A 19,043-nucleotide genomic window follows, 5' to 3' on the forward strand; every position below is an offset into this window, starting at 1 on the left:
GATGAAGGCAAGGTTCTTGGCCTGAGTAACTGGGTGAGCAGAGAGCTGCCATAATTGAGCTTGGGAAGCTGGGGTGGGGGTGGCAGAGGACAGGGAATCGAGTGCCTTCTTCGGCCGAGTTCAGGGGAGCAGGCTGGTATCTCTCCCGGAGGCTTAGGGCTCAGCTTGACTGCTTGCTGGTGGGGGTGGAGGGCGGATGGAGAAGGTCGAGGCGATGAGCCTGGAATGAGTAACAAATTGTACCATGTACATCTTCCCAGGTCACTGCCAGTGAGCCCAATATCAGGGCTGAATTTCTTACCGTGGCCTCCAAGTGTGGCTCCCGTGACCTCACCAAACCCCATCCCGCGCCGGCCTGGTACCCATCACTCTCTGCACGTACTGTCCTCCACACCTGGTGAATGCCGGTTCTCGGCTCGGACGTCACCGCCTCCTATCTCCCGCTTGATCTTATTAATGTGCGTGTTTCTATCTCCCACACCGTACTGGGAACTCCCTGAGGGCCAAAGGGGCACCTTCATTCCAGCTGAGGCCTTGCCGACCCAAACAGGGCGCTGCTCGCGTCGGCAAGGCCTCAGCTCACGTTTGTGGCCCATAAGAACCACCGCCCAGGAGTAAATAAACAGCCGGCCCTGAGCCCACCCTGGTGGGTCGGGAGGCCTGACTTCCCACAGAGTCAGATGTGACAACGAGGAAAACAGGGCCAAGGAGGTGAAGTCAGGCTTGGAACTGGACTCAGATTGGAAGGCGGACTCCATCCCCTAAGCAGCAGGGAACAGAGGTCAGGGAAGAGTAATCACTCACATGTGTACGGCACTTGAGAGTTTATAGCCACAGACATTATCTCATTCAGCCCTGGGACAGCCTCCTGAGGTAGGCATTCTCATTTCCCCCACTTCGCATCTGAGGAAACTGAGGCCTGATGAGCTCAAGTCACTGGGCCAAGGTCACACAGCTAGGAAGGGGCAGCCCTGGGGCTCGAACTGAGGTCCATCTGATGGCAGAGCCCCATGCTGTCGACATCAGAGTAGGCCCTACCTTAAGTTGGACGGGAGGATGGCCAGCCGGGTTTCTCCTCCCTGCCTATTCCTACTGCGCGTTCCAGCCCATGGCAGCATGAGTTAGCATTTACTCATTCCCCTCAGGCAAGGATGGGGCCGGGTGGCCTGGGATTCAAATATGGCAGGGAATCATCCAAATTTGAGACTCCAAAGGTAACACTCAGGAGAGGTTTGAAGAAAATGCATGAAACAGGCAAACTGTGGGAATCTTCACCCCCACCCCTCCAAGGAGCTCTTCAGAGACAAGCCCACTGGGCCCGCTGAGGGTCTGTCCCTAGGAAAGGGCAGCTCCCTTCTAGTCCCTCAGCCAAAAGCCCCCCTGGAGAAGTCTCTTGCAGGGGCCATGCCTTCTTTCTGGTTGGGCGCTGGGCCCAGAAGGTTCTTGGCTTGCAGCAGCTGGGCCCTCGCACCTGTCGGTCTAGCTCCCCTGCTTCACAAACACACGCCCCCGCCAAGCTCGATGCTGCTTCCAGATGGCCGGTCACTTATGCCTTCACCCCACTTTGGGCCTTTTTCTTTCTCGTTTGATTTCTTTTCCTTGCCTTGTTTTCTTCCCAGGCGCTCACTCTCACGCTCTTTTGGTCTCGCTCTCGCTCTCTCTCTCTCATTCATTCTTTCTTTCTCCCTCCATTGACAACATTCCGTGCTTCTCAGCCTGTCTGTCTGTCTGTCTCTCCCCACCCCAGTCTCTATCCAGGTCACGACGCAGCACCAGCTCCCAGCTCGGTAACAGTGACGGGTTCGAATGCGGGCGTCTCTCCGGTCCCCACCAGCTCTGACATTCAGCTGTGAGGAAAGGCAAGACACCTGGGGGTGGGGGTGGGCTACAGAGCAGGGAAGGGAGACAAAAACAGCTAGTACTGTGAGCTCAGCAAGCTTGCCTCACCTCTCCGCGCCTCCTTCCTACATCTGTAAAATGGAATTGAGAATACCAACCAGCTCACACGGGCGGGGGGCCGGGGAGGCAGGAGAATCAACCTTGCTCAGGGACAGGAGAGGCTTTTCTGAACGCTAAGGGGCAGGTCCCAGCGGGTATTGTTCTTAGGAGGCAGTGAGGCCCAGTGGTCAACAGCAGGCTGTCTGGGGCCCCTGGGCCTGGTTTGAATCCTCAGCCCAAAACACACAGCTGCGCAATATCTCTGTGCCTCAATTTCCCTATGGGCAAAATAGGAGTTAGGTAAGACTAGGACTCACCTACCACGTCAGGGTGTTGTGGGGATTAGATGCGAGAAGCGTGGAGCACTAAGGACAGTGAGGGTCTGTCACCTACTAAGCGTCCAGGAAGCGTTAACCGTCGATGTTTCTCATCAGAGCTAGAGAGAGGGACGAAAGCAAAACCTCCCCTGAGCTGGCGTTCTTAGGAGCGCTGGGCTGCGGTGGGAACACAGAGCCTGTGGTGATGTGGGCTCATCTCCCTGTCGGGCCACGAGTGTGCTCATGCGGGGCGTGCCCCGAACGGGACACCTGAAATTCAGCTTGCTTGCGTGCCTCATGCAAAGCCGTGTGCCCTGGGGTGAGGGCCGGTAAAGCCCAGAGGGAGCAGCACCTGTTTCTAATTAGGCCTCCCAGAGGAGGTGCCTTTCTGTGATTAGCATGAGGAGACCGTCCGTGCTAGTGGAGGGGCGCCGTCCAGGCAGGGGAGACGTCTCAGGTCCCTGGGCTTGTGGGCCTCTCCTCATGGCTGGCGGCAGAAATCTGCACGCTGACCCCCTGAGGTACTCTGATCCTCCATCCGTCTCCAGCTCTGATCAATGATCCCCAGGGGGGCAAGTGTCTGTGGCTGTGGGGACCTGAGGAAATATTTCTGGGCCCCCAGGTTATACACGCAAAATGAATCCTAAGCATGTCGATGAGTCCACAGCCATGTTTGTCTGAGCCAACCCCAGACCCAGGGTTAAGGGCCAACAGAGGCCACAGGGCTAGTGGTTCAAGCTGGGAGACGTCCCCATGCCAGCAGGGGCTCCGATTGCAGGGAAACTGGGATCCGTGGATGGATGACGAGGTCTCTGATGGGACGGGATTGGGAGGTTGGGAGGGCAGGGCCCCAGGTGCCCAAGAGAGGTGAGCACAGGGAGGCGTTCCTGGCCTGGAGATGAGATTGGGGGCCAAGGGGCTGCTACATCACTTCGGGGCTCAGGTAAGGGAGCAGTTTCAGCCCGATGGTGCAGGGAGCAGGGCCAGATTGAAATGGCCTCCCCTTTTTAAGGATGAAGTAAGCTAAGAGACGCCACTAGCCCGAGCGGCGGGTGGCAGAAAAGGGAAAGCAAACAAGCCCCCAAAGGCTTGTGTTCTAGAAGCTGAAGTGAAACTAGGGAGGGCCTGGCATGCTTCAGGCCTGGCCAAAATGTATTTAGCTAAGTGAGATGAGGCCCCTGTCACTCCCTGGTGTGGGGGAATTTATGGACTGAGATCCCCTCATGCTGCCCTTTAGGGATTTAAAGCATGTGTCCACGATGCTGCTTGGGCCGGAGGGGCCGAGGAGGGGAGAGGAAGGGAAAGCTGCGGTGAAAAACCAGTGTCCCGGGCCCTCAAGGAGAGAAAGCCCCTCTCTGTGCCAGTGGAGGGAGGCAAGGGAAAGTTCCCCACGGTTTGGCTGAAAGTCATTCTGCCGATTGCTCTTTTTGACACAACCTCACACTTTCTTTCCAGTCCTATATTCCTGGCTGTGCGCAAACTATTTCCACTTGGATGTTCTGCCAACAAGCTTAAACTAAACATGCTTAAAGCGGAGTTTCTTTCCCCCCACAAAGCCTCACACCTTCCCAGGGCCTCTAGCTTCTCTGCTGACACCCGAATAGCCCAGGGCCTGGCCGGCCTCGCTGCTTCCCCTCCTCCCCTACACCAGCACCTCTCTCCCTCCCTGCCTTTGAGCCCGGTGCCCTTCCCTGGGTAATACTTCTCAGAGTCGTCTTGGCCATTTCCAGGCTGCAGCCCTCTACCGCCCTGCCCCTCGGCCCTGGAGATTCCTGCCACAGCGCCTACCTGGGCTCCCCGCTCTGGGTCTCTCCCTCGGTCTGAGCCATGCATGCCTCCTGGCTGCACACAGTGATCATGTACTGCAATGGGAGCGGGAGAAGAGCCATTCTAGAAGACAGGAAAGCAGAGACACAGTGACTGCAGAGCAGGTAGCCTAACGGGGAGAGTTTGGCCTTCGGAGTGAGTCAGAGCTGGCTGTGAACCCCAGCTTGGTGATCTCGACCTTGTCATTTCAGCTCTCTGTGCCTCAATGCCATTCTCTATGAAGTGGGGATGATAGTGTCGATCTCCTAGGGTTCTTGTGAAGTCGAATCCTCCAAGGGCTACGGCCCAGAATGACATCCCCCAGAGGCTGGAATGGGCACAGAGCTGTGAAGACAAGTCCCCAAGGTGAGCGGCCGGGTGGCCGGACTTGTTTGTGTATCTGTGGTTTTCCCATTACGTATAAATAACAGGAAATCAAGTAGGGAATCAATTCAACTGGACCCAATTCTTGGCCCTCTCCAAAACTTCCCCCACCCCCTTGTGTGCACAGGAAACCAAGGCTACAGTCTCCGAAGCTGATTGGAGTGCCCAAGGATGCCCTGTTATCTCTGTTCTTCTCAGTTTTCATTTCCCAAGGCCCTTACCCCATTACTAATCTTGTCCCCCCTCTTCTACTTCATCCTCTTCTTTTCAGTCCTTCTTTTTTTTTTTTACACAGGAGCAGAAGCTAGTGCCTGTCCAAGCCCGCAGGCCTGGGGCAGAGGAATGTGGCCACTCCTTCCCAGGGGCAGCCAGGCCCAGGCACTCACTCAGGCTGGCAGAGGCCGGCAGGCACGCAGAGCTGGGGAGGCTCCCGGCACCTTGCTCTGAGGGGCTGGAAAGTGCTACAGACGTTAGCTCATCACTCCCTGGCAGAGGCCGACCAGTCTGCTCACTAGCATCTTCCAGATGGGGAAATGGAGGCACAACTGTGTGAGGTGTGGTTGTAGACTCTCGGGGTCCCATGGGAGCTCCTGGACAGGGTCTCCAGATGGAATAAGGGGAGAAGGGCCACCCAGACTTCCCCAGATGGACTTCCAACTCCTTGAGATCGGATGGCGGGGGTGGGCGGAGGAAGGATATAGGAACTGTGGACCAGACTGCAGTATCTGAAGGGGGCATAAGAGAAGAATGGGAGGGGAGTGGCCCGGACCCACCATCTCCTGAGCCCCTCCACCGGAAGGGCCCCAGCTTCACTCACTAGCCCATTAGCAGTGACTCGCCGCTCTTACAGAGAACGTGTTTGTCCCACTCATCACCTCTGGAATAAGAGGCCACACAGATAAAGTCTGCATGGCCAGGCACCAAAGGGTTAACTATGATGTGGTTAGGTTATTATGTTTTCCTCCTGGTGCTTTTCTGTTATTTCCAAATTCTGTGCAGGGAGCAATTATGACCTTTAGAGCCAGACAAAATGTTAATTATTTTTAATTATTAAAAAGAAGAAACAACTGGGGATGTGGTGACGAGCCCTGGGCTTGGAATAAGGGGCCCCAGGTCAAGCCCACTCTCACTTCCCAGTTGTGTGACCTAGGGCAAGTGATTTCATCTCTTGGAATCTCAGCTTTTCTATAAAATGCAAACATCGACAAGGAAACAGTTTCAAACGTATACAAGAAAGCATTGCACTGAAGGCCCATGTACCATCTTCAACATTATCATCTTGTTTTATTTGTATCCCCACCCACCTCACCCCCATCCCCACTGGAATATTCCAAAATAAATCCCAGACATGCCCTTTGTTTCCATAAAGAATTCAGTATTAAACTGCTTTTTACATTTTTCTCAATTACAAAATAATATATGATGACTGTAGAAAACTTGGAAAATGAGGAAATAATATACAAAGGAGAAAACAAAAATCACCCATAACTGCGCCACCCAGAGGTAACATTTGAGTAGTCCATTAATTTACTCTATGCACATATATATGTGTATATATATATATATATATACACACATCATATGTATACATTTTTAACAAATGTGGGACCCTACTGTAGATACCATTTGTAGGTGTCACTTGATTTAAACTATAAACGTAATAAAATCATATTACAGAAAAGTCAAGAAAAGATGGAAATTACCCATAATCCTTTACCACCAATATAAAACCTGTTAATACTTTAATATATTTCCTCCCCATTTTTTCAACTAACATACATACTTTTAGCACAAGTGGGATCGCACTGATTATGCACTTTTCAAATTATGAATCTGTTTTAATTGCGAGAAAATAACATAGTATTGCAGAAAATTTTTAAAAAAGAAAAAGAACAATATCACCCATAATTCCATTACTCAATTATAATCACAGTTAACATTTTGGTGTATTTACTTCCAATTTTTTTGTGCACATATGATTTTAACAAAAGTGGGGGTATACAATGTGTGCGGTTCATTAACTACAAATTTATATTTAATTATAAGAAAAATATCACCATGTTGCATAACATGGAAAAAAGAGAAAAAAAATCACTCATAATCCTACCACCCTACTGACCCTGTTGTTGGTTTGGTGTTTTCCTGCCCATTGCTTCATTACCCATATTCATACACGGTTGGAAACATAGTATTTAATTTTCTATTCTTTGTGCTGGTTGCAACTGGGCATCATGTTTATGCAACTTTGTACCCAGTATTTTTTTTACTTTTTTGTTATGAACATTTTCCCATGAATAAAAGAGCTTTAGAAATCAGGATTGTGTGTGTGTGTGTGCGCGTGCGTGCGCGCGGGTGTGAAGGTACCAAGGTACGTCTTTACCGTGGACGTTTAGATTGCTTTTTATTTTTCACTATTATAAATCATTCTGCTCCAAACATTCTTTTTTTTAAGATTTTATTTTTTCATTTGAAACACAGAGATATATATATAGAGAGAGAGAGAGAGAAAGCATGAACAGGGAGAGAGGCAGAGGGAGAGGGAGAAGCAGGTTCCTCGCTGAGCCAGGAGCCCGATGTAGGGCTCGATTCCAGGACCCTGGGATCATGACCGGAGCCGAAGGCAGACGCTTAACTTACATCTGAGCCACCCAGGCGCCCCTGCTCCAAACATTCTTGAACAAAGATGTGCTTTTTAAATTTTCTACATGCATATTGAGTATCTGTTTCTGGAGACCACTGTGTCTGTTTTTGCCGGCTGTCCTGTAAAAAGTGGTCATCTTCTATTGGTCCCTAATTTATTCCTGTCATATAGCTCAGACAGCCCTTTGGTTCTGGAGGATGGGATTTTTAGAACAAACCTGCATTTTCCTCTCCCAACCCTTCCTGAGTTTATAGACCTCTTTCATCCCCTCAGCCTGGCTTTTCAGTTAATCAGTCAGTAATATTGAACCTGAAGTGTATGAACTGAGACAGGGCTAAGAGGCAACAGGAAAAGAGTGAGAAGGCACAACAGCAGCCTTTGTTGACCGCTAACTACCCAGCAGGCACCAACCAGGCTAAGCTTTTTCCCTGGATCCCTGCAACAAACCCACAGAGTCGCTACCATTATTATCCCCATTTAACAGCCCAGAAAACCGAGGCCCAAAGAGTGAAGCCACTTGGCCCGAGATCATAGAGCTAGTAAATGGCAGTGGAGGAATTTAAACCCATGTGGACTGACCCCTGAACGTGTATTCGTGACAGCCAGTCTAGCCCGCAACCTTATCCTCCCAGGGGTGAGGCATAAGGGTGGGAGTAAGGACTCTGCAGTCAGCCTGACCCAGATTCGAACACCTGCCTCCCGGTTCTGTGAACTTGGGCAAATCTCTGGGACTCCCGTTTCACCTTGGGTAAACCCTACCTCGCAGGGCTGTCATGGGAATTAAGTGAGATGATGGATGGGAACATGCTAGGCCCAACGCGGGCACACAGAAGGTTCTTGCTGGGTAACCACCCTTGTCCTCTCCTTGCCTCCCGAGCTCGCGGATCCACTTGCCAAGTTGGGGATAAAGAGTTCAGCGGAGAGCTCGGAGATAGGCTGGAGCCGACTGGCAAGTCTGTGATCCGGGGCAAATTTGCAGATAGATGCAAATGTCTCCTTTGCTCTCTCCCTGCCTCTGCAACTAACCTCCTCTCCCATCTCCCCCAAAAGGAAAGGGGTGCCTTTTGTGCTCCACAACCGAGTGCTTGAAGCCCCTCTCTTCCCCCGCTCCCCAGGAGGTGGACAGCGGAGATGACAGGAAGTCACCAGTGGGGAGACCCTCTCCGGCCTGTGGCCACAGAGAATTGTGGCGGAGGGCGCTCCTTTTTCTGCCCTTCAATGGTCCGGATGGGGGAGGGGGCTGGCTGTTGAGCAACTGCTCCGGAGACACTCCAGAAGCCGAGATGAACATATGCCTCTTTCTAACAATTGGCCTGGGAGCCATCCAATAGATGGAGGGCGGATCCGACACCTCCCGGATCCGGAGCCTGCAGCGGGGCTGCCGCCGCTGTTTCCAGACCCGCTGCCGAGAGGGGGCGGAGGGGGAGGGTAGGTCGGAGGTCCAAATTGGCAACACACAATTCGAAAGCCTAAGGGTCGCTCACCTCAGGCCAACACCAAGATGGCTTGAGGGTGTATTTCAAGGCAAACTCTGTAGGGTTTTAGGGTTCCGACAGATCCCGCCTTTTATCAGAGGCAAACTGGGCACGATCCACGATCTCTGGGCAAAGTGAGAAATGGTTTGGGGAGGGGGGGGGTGTAAGTGGTTGTTACTGGGGTTTGTGTTGAGGCAAGGTGAGGGGAAGGAATGGGGCCGCGCAAGGCAGCTTTTGGGGCCGGGGAAGGGGCTTAGCTGGCGACCAGAGCACGCCCTGAGCTTCCTCCAGGTGTTAAGGAAAGGCCTTGATCCGTCGCTCCGTTTGCTCCCCATCTTTATGTCAGTAAGCCGGTTAGTCCGTCAACAAACAGAACTTTGTTCAAAGAGCAAACGCAGGGCGCTCAGGGAAAAGGGGGTGGGGGAGGAGAGGAAGGAAGGAAGGAAGAAAAAAAATGAAGGAAGAAAAAAAAAGACCTTTAGGTCTTCAAATCCAATTAAGAAGACAGAACACATACATAGTGAAAATGACTTCATGACATTCCCTCACCTCTTTTTTCTTAACATCAGGACTTCAAAAAAAAAAAAGGCTTGTTCTATAAACAGTGTAAAATGAGTAGTTGCTGAAAGGGGCCAAAAAAGGGAGTTTGGTAGAGGGATAATCCTGGTGGCCTTCCTGTAAGAAGAGGTGAGACGGGAGCTTGGCCACAAGGAACGTGAACTAAGACGGAGAGGACGTGGACCTCTTTTCCTTAAACATCTGTAAGACAGTATCCCAACCCGAGAAATATGCTCCAAAAGCAAAATGTTATTCCTGCTAGATGGGAATGATTATATAATCGTAATAACATAACCTGGCATCATGGGAAGGCAGAAGGAATCCCCTTCGGGCTCCGGGGCAAGCTCTTCGGACCCGGCTGCCGGTTCTTGGCTTTTCGGCGTGCCTCCTGAGCTGCACCTGGCCCCACGGTCCCGGTGGGCAGCATATCACCGCGTCGCATCCCGCCAGCCTCCTCCTGCCTGGGGTGACCACAAGAGTGAATCCCTCCAACCCAACTCCCGCTCGGGCCTTCGAGGGAAGCCGCCGCTGCCGGATAGGCCCTCCATGAGGCGCTGCCCGGAATCCGGGGACTTTAAGGGGGAAAGGGACTCCCAGCCTCAGCCCTTCAACAAGATGGTGCGGCCCAAAGGGGGCAAACAGGCTCCAGAGGAAGCCCCGCAGAAAACTCCAATCATGCCCCGCCGGCACCAGTCCCGTGCCGAGTGCGTCCCTCTCCCCCGGGCCATTCCCGGAGCCCCTCTGGCTCTCTCCGCGCCGGCCCTCCCGCCCCCGTCCCCCGTCCCCAGCCCCCTGAAGCCCGCTCTGGCCACCCCGCAAGATTTAGGTCAGAAAACAGACACTAACAGCTCTCCCTCGCCTCAGCGAAATTGCTAAGTGGAATTTATTGGGCAAGTCCATGCAGGGCGGTGGGGAGAGACCAGGTCCCGGGCACGGGCCCCCCGCAGCTATAGAAGCGCAGGCGTCGGCCTGGGGCTCAAGGGTCCGAGTGCCCACGGCCTGGGCCCGCCAGCTCCCCCCACCCCCACCCCGGGAACGGCGGACGGTCCCCGGCGCTGCCGGACCCGCGGGGCCGCTCGGACTCCGTTCCCCAGCCGGCCCTTCGCTTTCACACGATCCGCGGTGACTGCACCAGCTTGAGCGCCTTTAAAGGGCCACACACGCCAGCCGCCGCTATAAAATGTTCCCGGCGGCACAGCTGCAGAAGGGGCACCGCTGAGCTGCCGAGAGGAGGATCGCTCCGCCCGGCCGCCCGCCCGCAGCCCGCCTGCGAGGGGTCGTTCCCGGCGAGGAGGAAGAGGGCTGAGGAAGGCGCAGCACCCGCTCTGGCCCTCGGTGAGTATCCAGTTCAGATTTTGCCATCAACTCGCCCACGAGCCAGGACATGTGCTAATAACGCCCTAAGCCGGTTATAAAGACGTGGAAATTGGGGGGAGAGGGAAAAAAGGGGGGAAAGGGTCTGTCCTTCCTGGGATTCCTAGCCGAGTCCAGCCTGCTGCCGTGTGCGTGTGCGTCAGGGCTCTCCGGGCGGCAATGGGGGCTTGAGAACCGGGTCCCCGGCGCCGGGAAGGGAGCGCGGCGGCCGCCACCGCCACCGCCCCGGAGTCAGGCGCCGAAGCTGCGGGCGGGCAGGCGGGCGGGCACGGGCGCGGGCCGGGGCTGCTTGGCGCGGCACGGTACGGTGCGGCGGCGGCGCGGCGCGGCGGTGCGGGCTTTACCCAGGCGCCCCGGGGTCGGGTGGCACCGAGCGCGACCGGCTCGCGGCGGCGGCGGCGGCGGCGGCGTGCGTGCCAGGGGCTGGGGGCTCGGCCGCTTCGCCCGCGGCTCACCGGGCTCCGCGCTTCCCTCTCTCCAGGGCAGGCGGCTTCGCAGAGGTAAGCCGGGCCGCCGGGCAGGGCGCTGGGCTGGTCGGCGGGGCCAGGGACTCCAGCCGAGCGGGTGTGGGGAGCGGGCGGCGGCCGCGCGGGCCGGGGGCCTCTGGGGGACTCTGGGGGACTTGTTTTCTGTTTGAAAGCTGTTCTGCTGGGGGCGGAGGGGCCGCCGCCCGCCCGCCAGCGAGCCGGTTCGCTCGCCAGCGCGCCCGCCTGCCGGCCAGCCGGGCCAGGCGCCCGCTTCTCCCCGGGAGACCGCAGCACCTTTTCTCCCCGCGCCCGCGCTTTCTCCAGCTTGGCTTCCACCGACTTTGCTAACCGCCCGGACCGCATCTGGACGCTCCGGCTCCGGGGCTGCACACAGCTCAGGTTTCCTTTGGGGACTGGAGACGAGAGGGGCTCTGGGGGCCGAGTTCAGCGGAATTGCGGGATGGAAGTTAGCGAATTTGGGCAACTTGCCTCTTCTACCCAGCCGACCTTTCCTCTCCCCTACACGCACGCCCACACACCCACGCACCCACGCACACTCACGCACACACCCCTCTCCCTATAAACGAGGGCCGCGGGGCCGGGCCGCGCACTGAGTCCCTGCCTCGCCGAGCGCCGGACTTGGAGTCAGACCGACCTGGCTGCGAATCCCGGCTCCGCCACTTTCTAGCGCTGTGACCTTGGGCAAGTTACCGAACCTCTCCGAGCCTGTCTCACTCTTCTCTTACCCGGGCTTAATAGCACTGACTACGGGCGGCTTGGCTTAGGGGGTAGGCTCAGCCTGCGGCCGCGTCGAAAAGCTCAGCGGGCGCTCAGTAAGTGTTGGTGAGGCGCGGGAGTGCCGGCGCTGAGTGCGCCCCCGCGCGCGGGGCGACCACGGGGCCCCAAACTCGCGGCCGAGGCCGAGACCCCGCGCCCCTCCCCGCCTGCCCGCCCATCCAGGCTCTACGATCGGTTCCTGATAACGGCACTTGCGGGAGCGGACGCTCCGGGCCCCGGTGGCCTGGGTGCTCGCGCCCACCTTGCAGGGATGCTCCCAGCCGCCCCCAACTCCCGCAGATCCACCTGGGATGCGGCGAGGAGGGCGACCGAGCTGTCCGCAAACAACGGGCCTTTAGTTTTCAGGTGGCGAAACTGACCGGTCTGGTTAGAGCGCGTCCAAGCCAAGCCGCAGTGCTGTTTGGATTTTTAAATTTCTCCTTCTGAGTGAGAAAATAGCAATCGAGATGGAGCCATCCGGTTGGTGCCATTTTAACTTTGGGTCCCCCAACAGGTCAAAGACGCGGCCCCCTACCTGCCTCTCCCTTCTCTCTTCTTCCTCTCCCCTCCCCACCCCCATCTGGGCGGGAGGGGGCTGCCGGCCCTGGGGAAGATCTGTAGAGAAGGGAGGGCGGCGGGACCGGGGACTGGTGGCCGGGGCCCGCGAGGCACCAGCGGGCGCGGAGGCACTTGTTGCTCCGGGTTGTCCAGCCGCCTCTCGCGGCGGTTGCGCAGGGGTCAGCTCGCAGCTCGGATAGCGGGCTGAGACGTTTCCGCGCTGCCAAGTTTTGCCTTCGAATGGGCTGGGGGTGGGGGGGCAGAGTGGGGACCGAAACTCGGCGAGGCAGGGGCAGGGATTCCGATCGAAATGCTATTGCCGCTTCAGACGGATCCAGTAACACTTACTGAGCGCCCACAGAGCCCAGACCCAGGCCGGGGGTCAGGGCCGGTGGGGAGGTGGCGGTGATGGGAGGGCCACAGATCCGAATGGAAACAGGGTCCCGCCTAGGGGAGCTCCCAGCCTGAAGGGGGAGACATGGTAAAATGGTCTTCCCCAGGAACTGATAATCAGAACAGAGATACTTTTTTTCTCGTTCTCTTTTTTTTTTTCCTTTCTACTTTTTTTCCTCTCTCTCTCCTCTGTTTCTTTTTGTTATTGTTGTTCCCGCTGTTTTGTTTCTTTTTCTTTTGTACATTCGGGTACCTAGCCGCAGAAGGAAGGGAGGCTGAATAGGAAAGGGAAAAGATGGTCAGCCCCCCACCCCCCAGACATTTTTGTTTGGACACGGAATTGCTTGATACCAAAGGTGCTGAGCTTTTGAAGATGACATGGATTAGACTCCTAGTCTTGTGATCACTGGCTTGAAAGATTCTCCGGTTGCCTCAGAGAAGAAGCAGGGCTTTCCAATCAAGCAGCAGTGGCAAACCCAGAAACTGATTTTTCTCGTGTTTTCTCCCCGCCCCCTTCTTCCTTGCTCTGTTTTTCTTGCCTCCCTCCCATCTAAATGGCGATGAGAAAGAGAGGTAGTGAGCGGCCACTTTCTAGAAGTGTCTGAACAGATTTCTAATGACCACTGGGAAGAGGGTGGTATGGAGAATTCAAACCTTGCTGGACAGATTAGAGATCCTTTTTAAGGTCCTGAAGGATTTCTGGGCTAAGAGGTATCTATAAATATGAAATTCTACATCTCTAACTCATCATGAAGGCTAGAATATAGGGGGCTTAAAAAAAAAAAACGCTTTCAGAAAAATAACTGGAGATTTTTCAGAGATGTTTAGTTTTCTGGTTTGGGGGTATTCTTTTTCGCCTCATCCCCTTATCCTTTAGCACTTGAGCTGGGGAATCATTTCTCCAGGAGCCGTCTGAATCATTCCCGGTATGATGACTTGGTCAGTGGTCAGGTGAGGCATGTGGATATAAGTAGTGCTAGCCCTCGCTCCCAGAACCAGAGCTACCTGATGGGAAAGCCACTGAAGCTCTGTGCCTCGGTTTCCCTCCAGGAAGAATCTTTGCCACCTGTCATTACAGATGGGTGTGGCTGGCCTCCGAGCAGATATCCTGGGAAAGTGGTGATGCCCAGGTTGTCTGGGAGGCTTGGAGGCGACTGAGACATTCCCAGCTGCTCTCCCTGGCCGCCTTCATGCCCCGAGACCACCCTGATGGGCCGGGCTTCTCTCGCACCCATGCCGGAGGCAGGGCTCTGGAGCCCCTTGACCTTAGCTTTGGTGACTCATTCCTCTCCCCAAGCTGACGCAGCCAGCCTTCCAGGTCTTCCTTGCCCTCGGTCCTTCCCACTTTCTCCCAATCCCAGTGGAGGCCCCAGGTCCCCAGCCCAGGTGCCTGCCAGTGGTCCACTGAGAAACTGTGCTCCTTGCTCAGGGACATCCCTGCCCTCAGAATCAGAAACAGTGCACCTCACGCACACACTTGAGGCTCTGAAGTCACTTGCATGAGGAAACAGTCACGTGTGTCCCCTCTTGGGGATGTGGGCAGCACCTGGCTAAATCAAGCACCTTTCCTGCCTCAGGCAAATGTTCTAGCTTGATCTCCTGCCTCTGCTCAGGTGGTTTCTGGTCTTGGGCCTAATGCTGTTACCATCCTTGCCTCGTAGCCGAGTGGAGTTGCCCTGCTTAGGGCTTTGCTAGTGCTCTCTCGGTCAATAAAGCCTTTGTCCTTATTACTTCTTTTCCCTCACATACAGCACGAAAGCTCCAGCTGACAGCATCTTCTCCCACCAGTTTATCCAACTTCTGCCAAGGCTCTGAAATGCCAACTATGTCAAGGCCTGCACTTGATGTCAAGGGTGGCACCTCACCTGTGAAGGAGGTAACTTCTGCCATCTTGCTGATGGAGACACCGAGAGGCACGGAAAGACGACCTGGTCTGGGCCCTCTGGTAGGCCCTCCCAGGCACGGTAGCTAGCGTCCTTTAGCAGAGAGGAGACAGCAGGGCTTTCTCTGGGGAGAAGGAGAATAGCTTCTGCCTAAGTATGGTCAACTCGAGCCCACCGAGGTGTCGAAAGATGGCAGAGAAGGGGAACAGAGGAGCAGAAGCGGCACAAGGCCGCTCCTTTGAAGACATTGCTGTGAGGCTGAGAAGAGAGCCAATGAGGTGCCCTTTTCAGAATGGTGACGTGAAGGAGGGGCCTGGGGAGAGAGATGAAAGCCACCGACCCACATAGGATGGCGGGCGTCCAGCACCGAGGACTTGGGTCTGAGCTCAGTGCTCGGGACCGTGGTAGCAGAAGGACACTCGAGCTGGGAGCCTAACTCGCTAGGGGGCCTTCTTGCTCTCTCCCCACCACTAGCCCCAGAGGAAGGGCACGTAGGGGCTTCCTGAGCCCGATGAACGGTGACGGACAAAGCAGGAATGGGGGTAGCAAGCTGTGCCTTTCTCTGTCTTGTAGGATGCCAACCCAGAGATGAGCTCGCTGGCCTACTCTAACCTGGGCGTGAAGGATCGCAAAGCAGTGGCCATTCTGCACTACCCCGGGGTGGCCTCGAACGGAGCCAAGGCCAGTGGGGCTCCCACTAGTTCCTCGGGATCTCCATCTCCAATAGGCTCTCCTACCGCCACCCCTCCCACTAAACCCCCACCCTTCAACCTGCACCCCGCCCCTCATCTCCTGGCCAGTATGCAGCTGCAGAAACTTAATAGCCAGTATCATGGGATGGCCGCCGCCGCCGCCGCCGCCGCCACTCCGGGCCAACCTGGGGAGGCAGGGCCCCTACAAAACTGGGGCTTTGGGGCTCAGGCGGGAGGGGCGGGGTCACTCTCTCCTTCTACCGGTGCCCAGAGCCCTGCTATCATTGACTCGGACCCAGTGGATGAGGAGGTGCTGATGTCGCTGGTGGTGGAACTGGGACTGGACCGAGCCAATGAGCTTCCGGAGCTGTGGCTGGGGCAGAATGAGTTTGACTTCACTGCGGACTTTCCATCTGGCTGCTGATGCTCACCGTCCCTAAAGATGGAGGAACAAAGCCACCGATTCTGTTGTAAATAAAAAATAAAAGTTACTTACAAAGAGATGGGCCAGCTGGAGGTGTTCTTCATTGAGGTCTAAAGGGGTGCGGCACAGTCTGACGTTCCTTCTAGCAATTCTGAGGCCCACGATGGGGTGGTGGGTGGCTAGCCGGGGGGAAGCTGGATGGGGTGGGGGTGGGGCGCAAAGGGGACTGCTCACCAAATTCCACCTACCACTGCCCTTAATCTCTCCAGGGGCCCAAGTACCTGGCCTCACTGCCCTGAGACCCCAGAAATGCTGTCCTAATCAAGGTTGAATACAGGGGCTGGTCGGAGGAGCAGTCTCAGATGAAAGACTCCTCTGACCCTTCCGCAGCCTCCTTGCCCCGGGCACATCCAAGCCTAAAGCGTTGCCCTTGCCACGTGGTACCCGCTGTACAACTCTAAAAGCCACCCTACCCACTCTCTAGGCCTCAGTCTAATCAGCCCATTAAGGCCACTCCTTTGCCCTGTTGCCCATGGGCAAGAGATGAGACCTAAGAAGCATCCTATGACTTGGGAGCTCAGATTTCTCTGGAAAATTGCAAAAGTAGCAGACTCCCATGATGACACTCTGGGATTCTAGGTGTCTTCTTCAAGTCCCCCCGAGAGTTGTTCATCCCTTCCCTCCAAGCCCGGGACACTCAGCTGGCGTGACTGTCCTCCTAACTCTGGGCTTCCTGGCCCATGGGGTATGGGGACAGCCTGGTCCTTGAGGCCGGCTTCTTACTCTTAGAGATAAAGATTAGGGCTGGGCTTGACAAGTTCAACGTTGAGGAATATAGCCCTTGCTCTTAGGCAGTGGCTTCAGAAGCATGCCGAGTGGGGGGCGCCTGGATGGCTCAGTCCGTTAAGCATCCGCCCTCGGCTCAGGTCATGATCCGAGGTCCTGGGATCGAGCCTCGTGTCGGGCTCCTTGCTCAACCGGGAGCCTGCCGCTCCCCCAGCTTGTGCTCTCTCTCTCTCTCTAAGATAAATAAATAAAATCTTAAAAAAAAAAACAAAAGCATGCCAAGTGACAAGACAGTAGCACCGAATTGGATCCTGGCCTTTGGGGTGCCAGGCCCATCCCCGTGTTGACCTAACCCGAGAGCCTGGAGGCCCCTCTACCCATATTTCAGACTTCTGAAGACATTCTTCCTTGGATATGGTAAAAACGAAACGACTTCTCAGGACTAGTGTCCAGCCTGTCCCCATAGCAAGCGCGTTCAAAGCACTTCCCACTGGCGGAAGCAGTGCCCTGGGTTCTGCGCTTCCTTAGCACCTGCTCTGGGCCAGGCACTCTGCTAGGCACTGGGAGCATGAATGAGATAAAGCTTCTCCCTTTAAGGATGTACCCCATCTAGAAGGAGAGAGGCACCAACAAAAGACCATAAAGCGCAGTATTTGCTAGAACACGGGGAAAGTGCTATTTGATCCCAGAAAAGAAAACAGCCCCATCTGCCTGGGAAGGCTGGGGAAGGCTTCCTGGTATTGAACTGCTTCATTTGTTTGTTTTCCTAGCTCACAAGTAATAAATACGTGATACAATCGCCCTGTGAAAAAGTAGAAACTTCACAGATAAGGCCAAAGTCCCCTTTGACCAACTCTCTCCCTCAATCCTGATCGTCTCTTGCCCTCCAGAGAGGTAGCAGCTGTTTATCTGCGTGTGGTATATCCTCACTGGCCTCACTCTGTGCCTTTACACAAAGACATATCTACCCTTACAAACAATCGGGTTTTAAAATAAGAGCAAGGTCAGCCAGGGAAAGAACGAGTAAGGGAAAAAGCTGTTGCGCGGGTTCAGGTCCCCGAAAGGGGCTGCTTAGATGGCTATGAAGTTCAAGGCTGACAGGAGTTTGGGAGGAGACGATGCAGAGGAAGTTTGCAAGAGGCAGAGCACACAGGGCCTTCTACGCTAGGTGAGGCGTGTGTCTTCATCCTTAGTACCCCCGGCCCTGTTTGTAGGAGAGCAAAGAATGAACCCACTTTTATTTTCAGGATGCTCCCACTGAAGGTGGATGGTTAGATTCATCTAAGGCTTCCCACAGGAAGACGTGGGGCTCTCAGACGACTGGTGAGGCAGGGGTAGGTAGGGAAAGAAAGAGAAGAACAGAAGCCCTGGGGGGAACAGGGCAGGATTGAGGCCCTGGAGGTCTGTGTGTGGAGAACAGAACAGGATCGGGGGAGGCAGGAAGTGATGAGGAAGGAGGGAAGCTGTGGTCGGCAGGCGGATTTCAGAATCTGGACAGCTCTAGGGTCCAGGTGGCCTCAGGAATGAACTCTAAAGCAGAATGGCAGGATGTGGAAGGAACCTTGCCCCTAAAAGTCTGGAGGGTTTGAGGTCCTTCCCCTGCTGGGGCCTTTACAAAACACGATTCCAGCCAAACAAAATAAGTTAGCAGGCTGGATCCAGCACATGGGCCCCAGCTTGCTACCCCTGACCTCTGCGAGTTCTGGTGCCTCCAGGATGCCCTTGGGGTGGGGAGAAGCCCAAGCCAGGGGCCAGTGCCTCGGCGAGGGGGGCAGGCGCTGCCTCGGAATCATCGTGGAGGTGACAGGGGTGCCGTCAGGAAGCAAGCAGACAGTGGCAGGGAATGGACTGGGCATCCCTAGACAAGGCCTGGTGGAGGAGGGAGAACGGGAACTTGGACATGGCAGTCCTGTCTTCCGGTGCCCAGGGGCCGGACCTGTGGCCACCTGGGCAGCCTCCTCTCCTGAGGGCTTGGAGGGAGGAAGAGGCAGGGAGCATCCTCTAGGGAGAGCCAGGGCTCTGCCCAGGTGAGGAGGGGGGAAGGGCGGGAGGCAGTAACTGTTAATGGCTGAAGAAGGGGCAGGCAGGAGTGAGGGAACGTCTAGGGCACAGCTGGGGAAAGGCTGGGAAGGCTCTGCCCCTGCTCCACCCCTTCCCCTGTTCAGGCCTCTCCCAGCACAACCAGACACATTCATTAGGTTGCCAGAAGATTCCTGAAGCCAGCTTTAAGTCTTGCCCTGGGGAGCCAGGAAGCAAGGTCCCCAGAGGCACACCAATAAGGAGCACTGCCTACCTGCAAGGAGCCCACAGCCTGGGAGCAGATGGAGACGTGTGGCTCCGAGCGCCTCCTGGAATCCAGGAGCTGTGTTGCTCCCTAAGGACAAATTAGGGGGACCCTGTCTCCGCTGTCAACGAACTCGCAGTCCAGTGGCGGAGACAACCACAGTCTTGAAGGATGAATTGGATTTCCATAAGGCAGTACTGCTGGTGGGGGACTGAGGGCAAGGCATGGCCTTCAGGCACAGGGAGAAACTGAAGCACAAGTAAAAAGATAAAATCAAGGCATGGTA

At 55.5% G+C, this 19,043-nt stretch overlaps 1 protein-coding gene and 1 pseudogene across 2 annotated transcripts; both read left to right on the forward strand.

Annotated features, from left to right (window-relative positions):
- Window positions 1-10,017: 10,017 nt before the first annotated feature.
- On the forward strand, window positions 10,018-12,184 carry LOC148163077 (uncharacterized; annotated as a pseudogene).
- CITED1 (Cbp/p300 interacting transactivator with ED-rich tail 1) lies at window positions 11,559-15,687 on the forward strand. 2 transcript variants are annotated; one of them, XM_088028990.1, is made up of 3 exons: window positions 11,559-11,662; window positions 14,440-14,564; window positions 15,145-15,687. In XM_088028990.1, the coding sequence occupies exons 2-3, from the start codon at window positions 14,505-14,507 to the stop codon at window positions 15,685-15,687; spliced, it is 603 nt and encodes a 200-aa protein (XP_087885116.1). In that variant the 5' UTR covers window positions 11,559-11,662; window positions 14,440-14,504. The 2 variants fall into 2 exon arrangements, with proteins under 2 accessions (XP_087885116.1, XP_027957201.1); XM_028101400.2 differs by lacking the exon at window positions 11,559-11,662 and adding an exon at window positions 12,205-12,217.
- Window positions 15,688-19,043: the final 3,356 nt, after the last annotated feature.

Source organism: Eumetopias jubatus, unplaced genomic scaffold (genome assembly GCF_037043125.1).
Source record: "Eumetopias jubatus isolate StellerSeaLion01/CBP00866 unplaced genomic scaffold, mEumJub1_p1.0 scaffold_11, whole genome shotgun sequence".
NCBI lineage: Eukaryota > Metazoa > Chordata > Mammalia > Carnivora > Otariidae > Eumetopias > Eumetopias jubatus.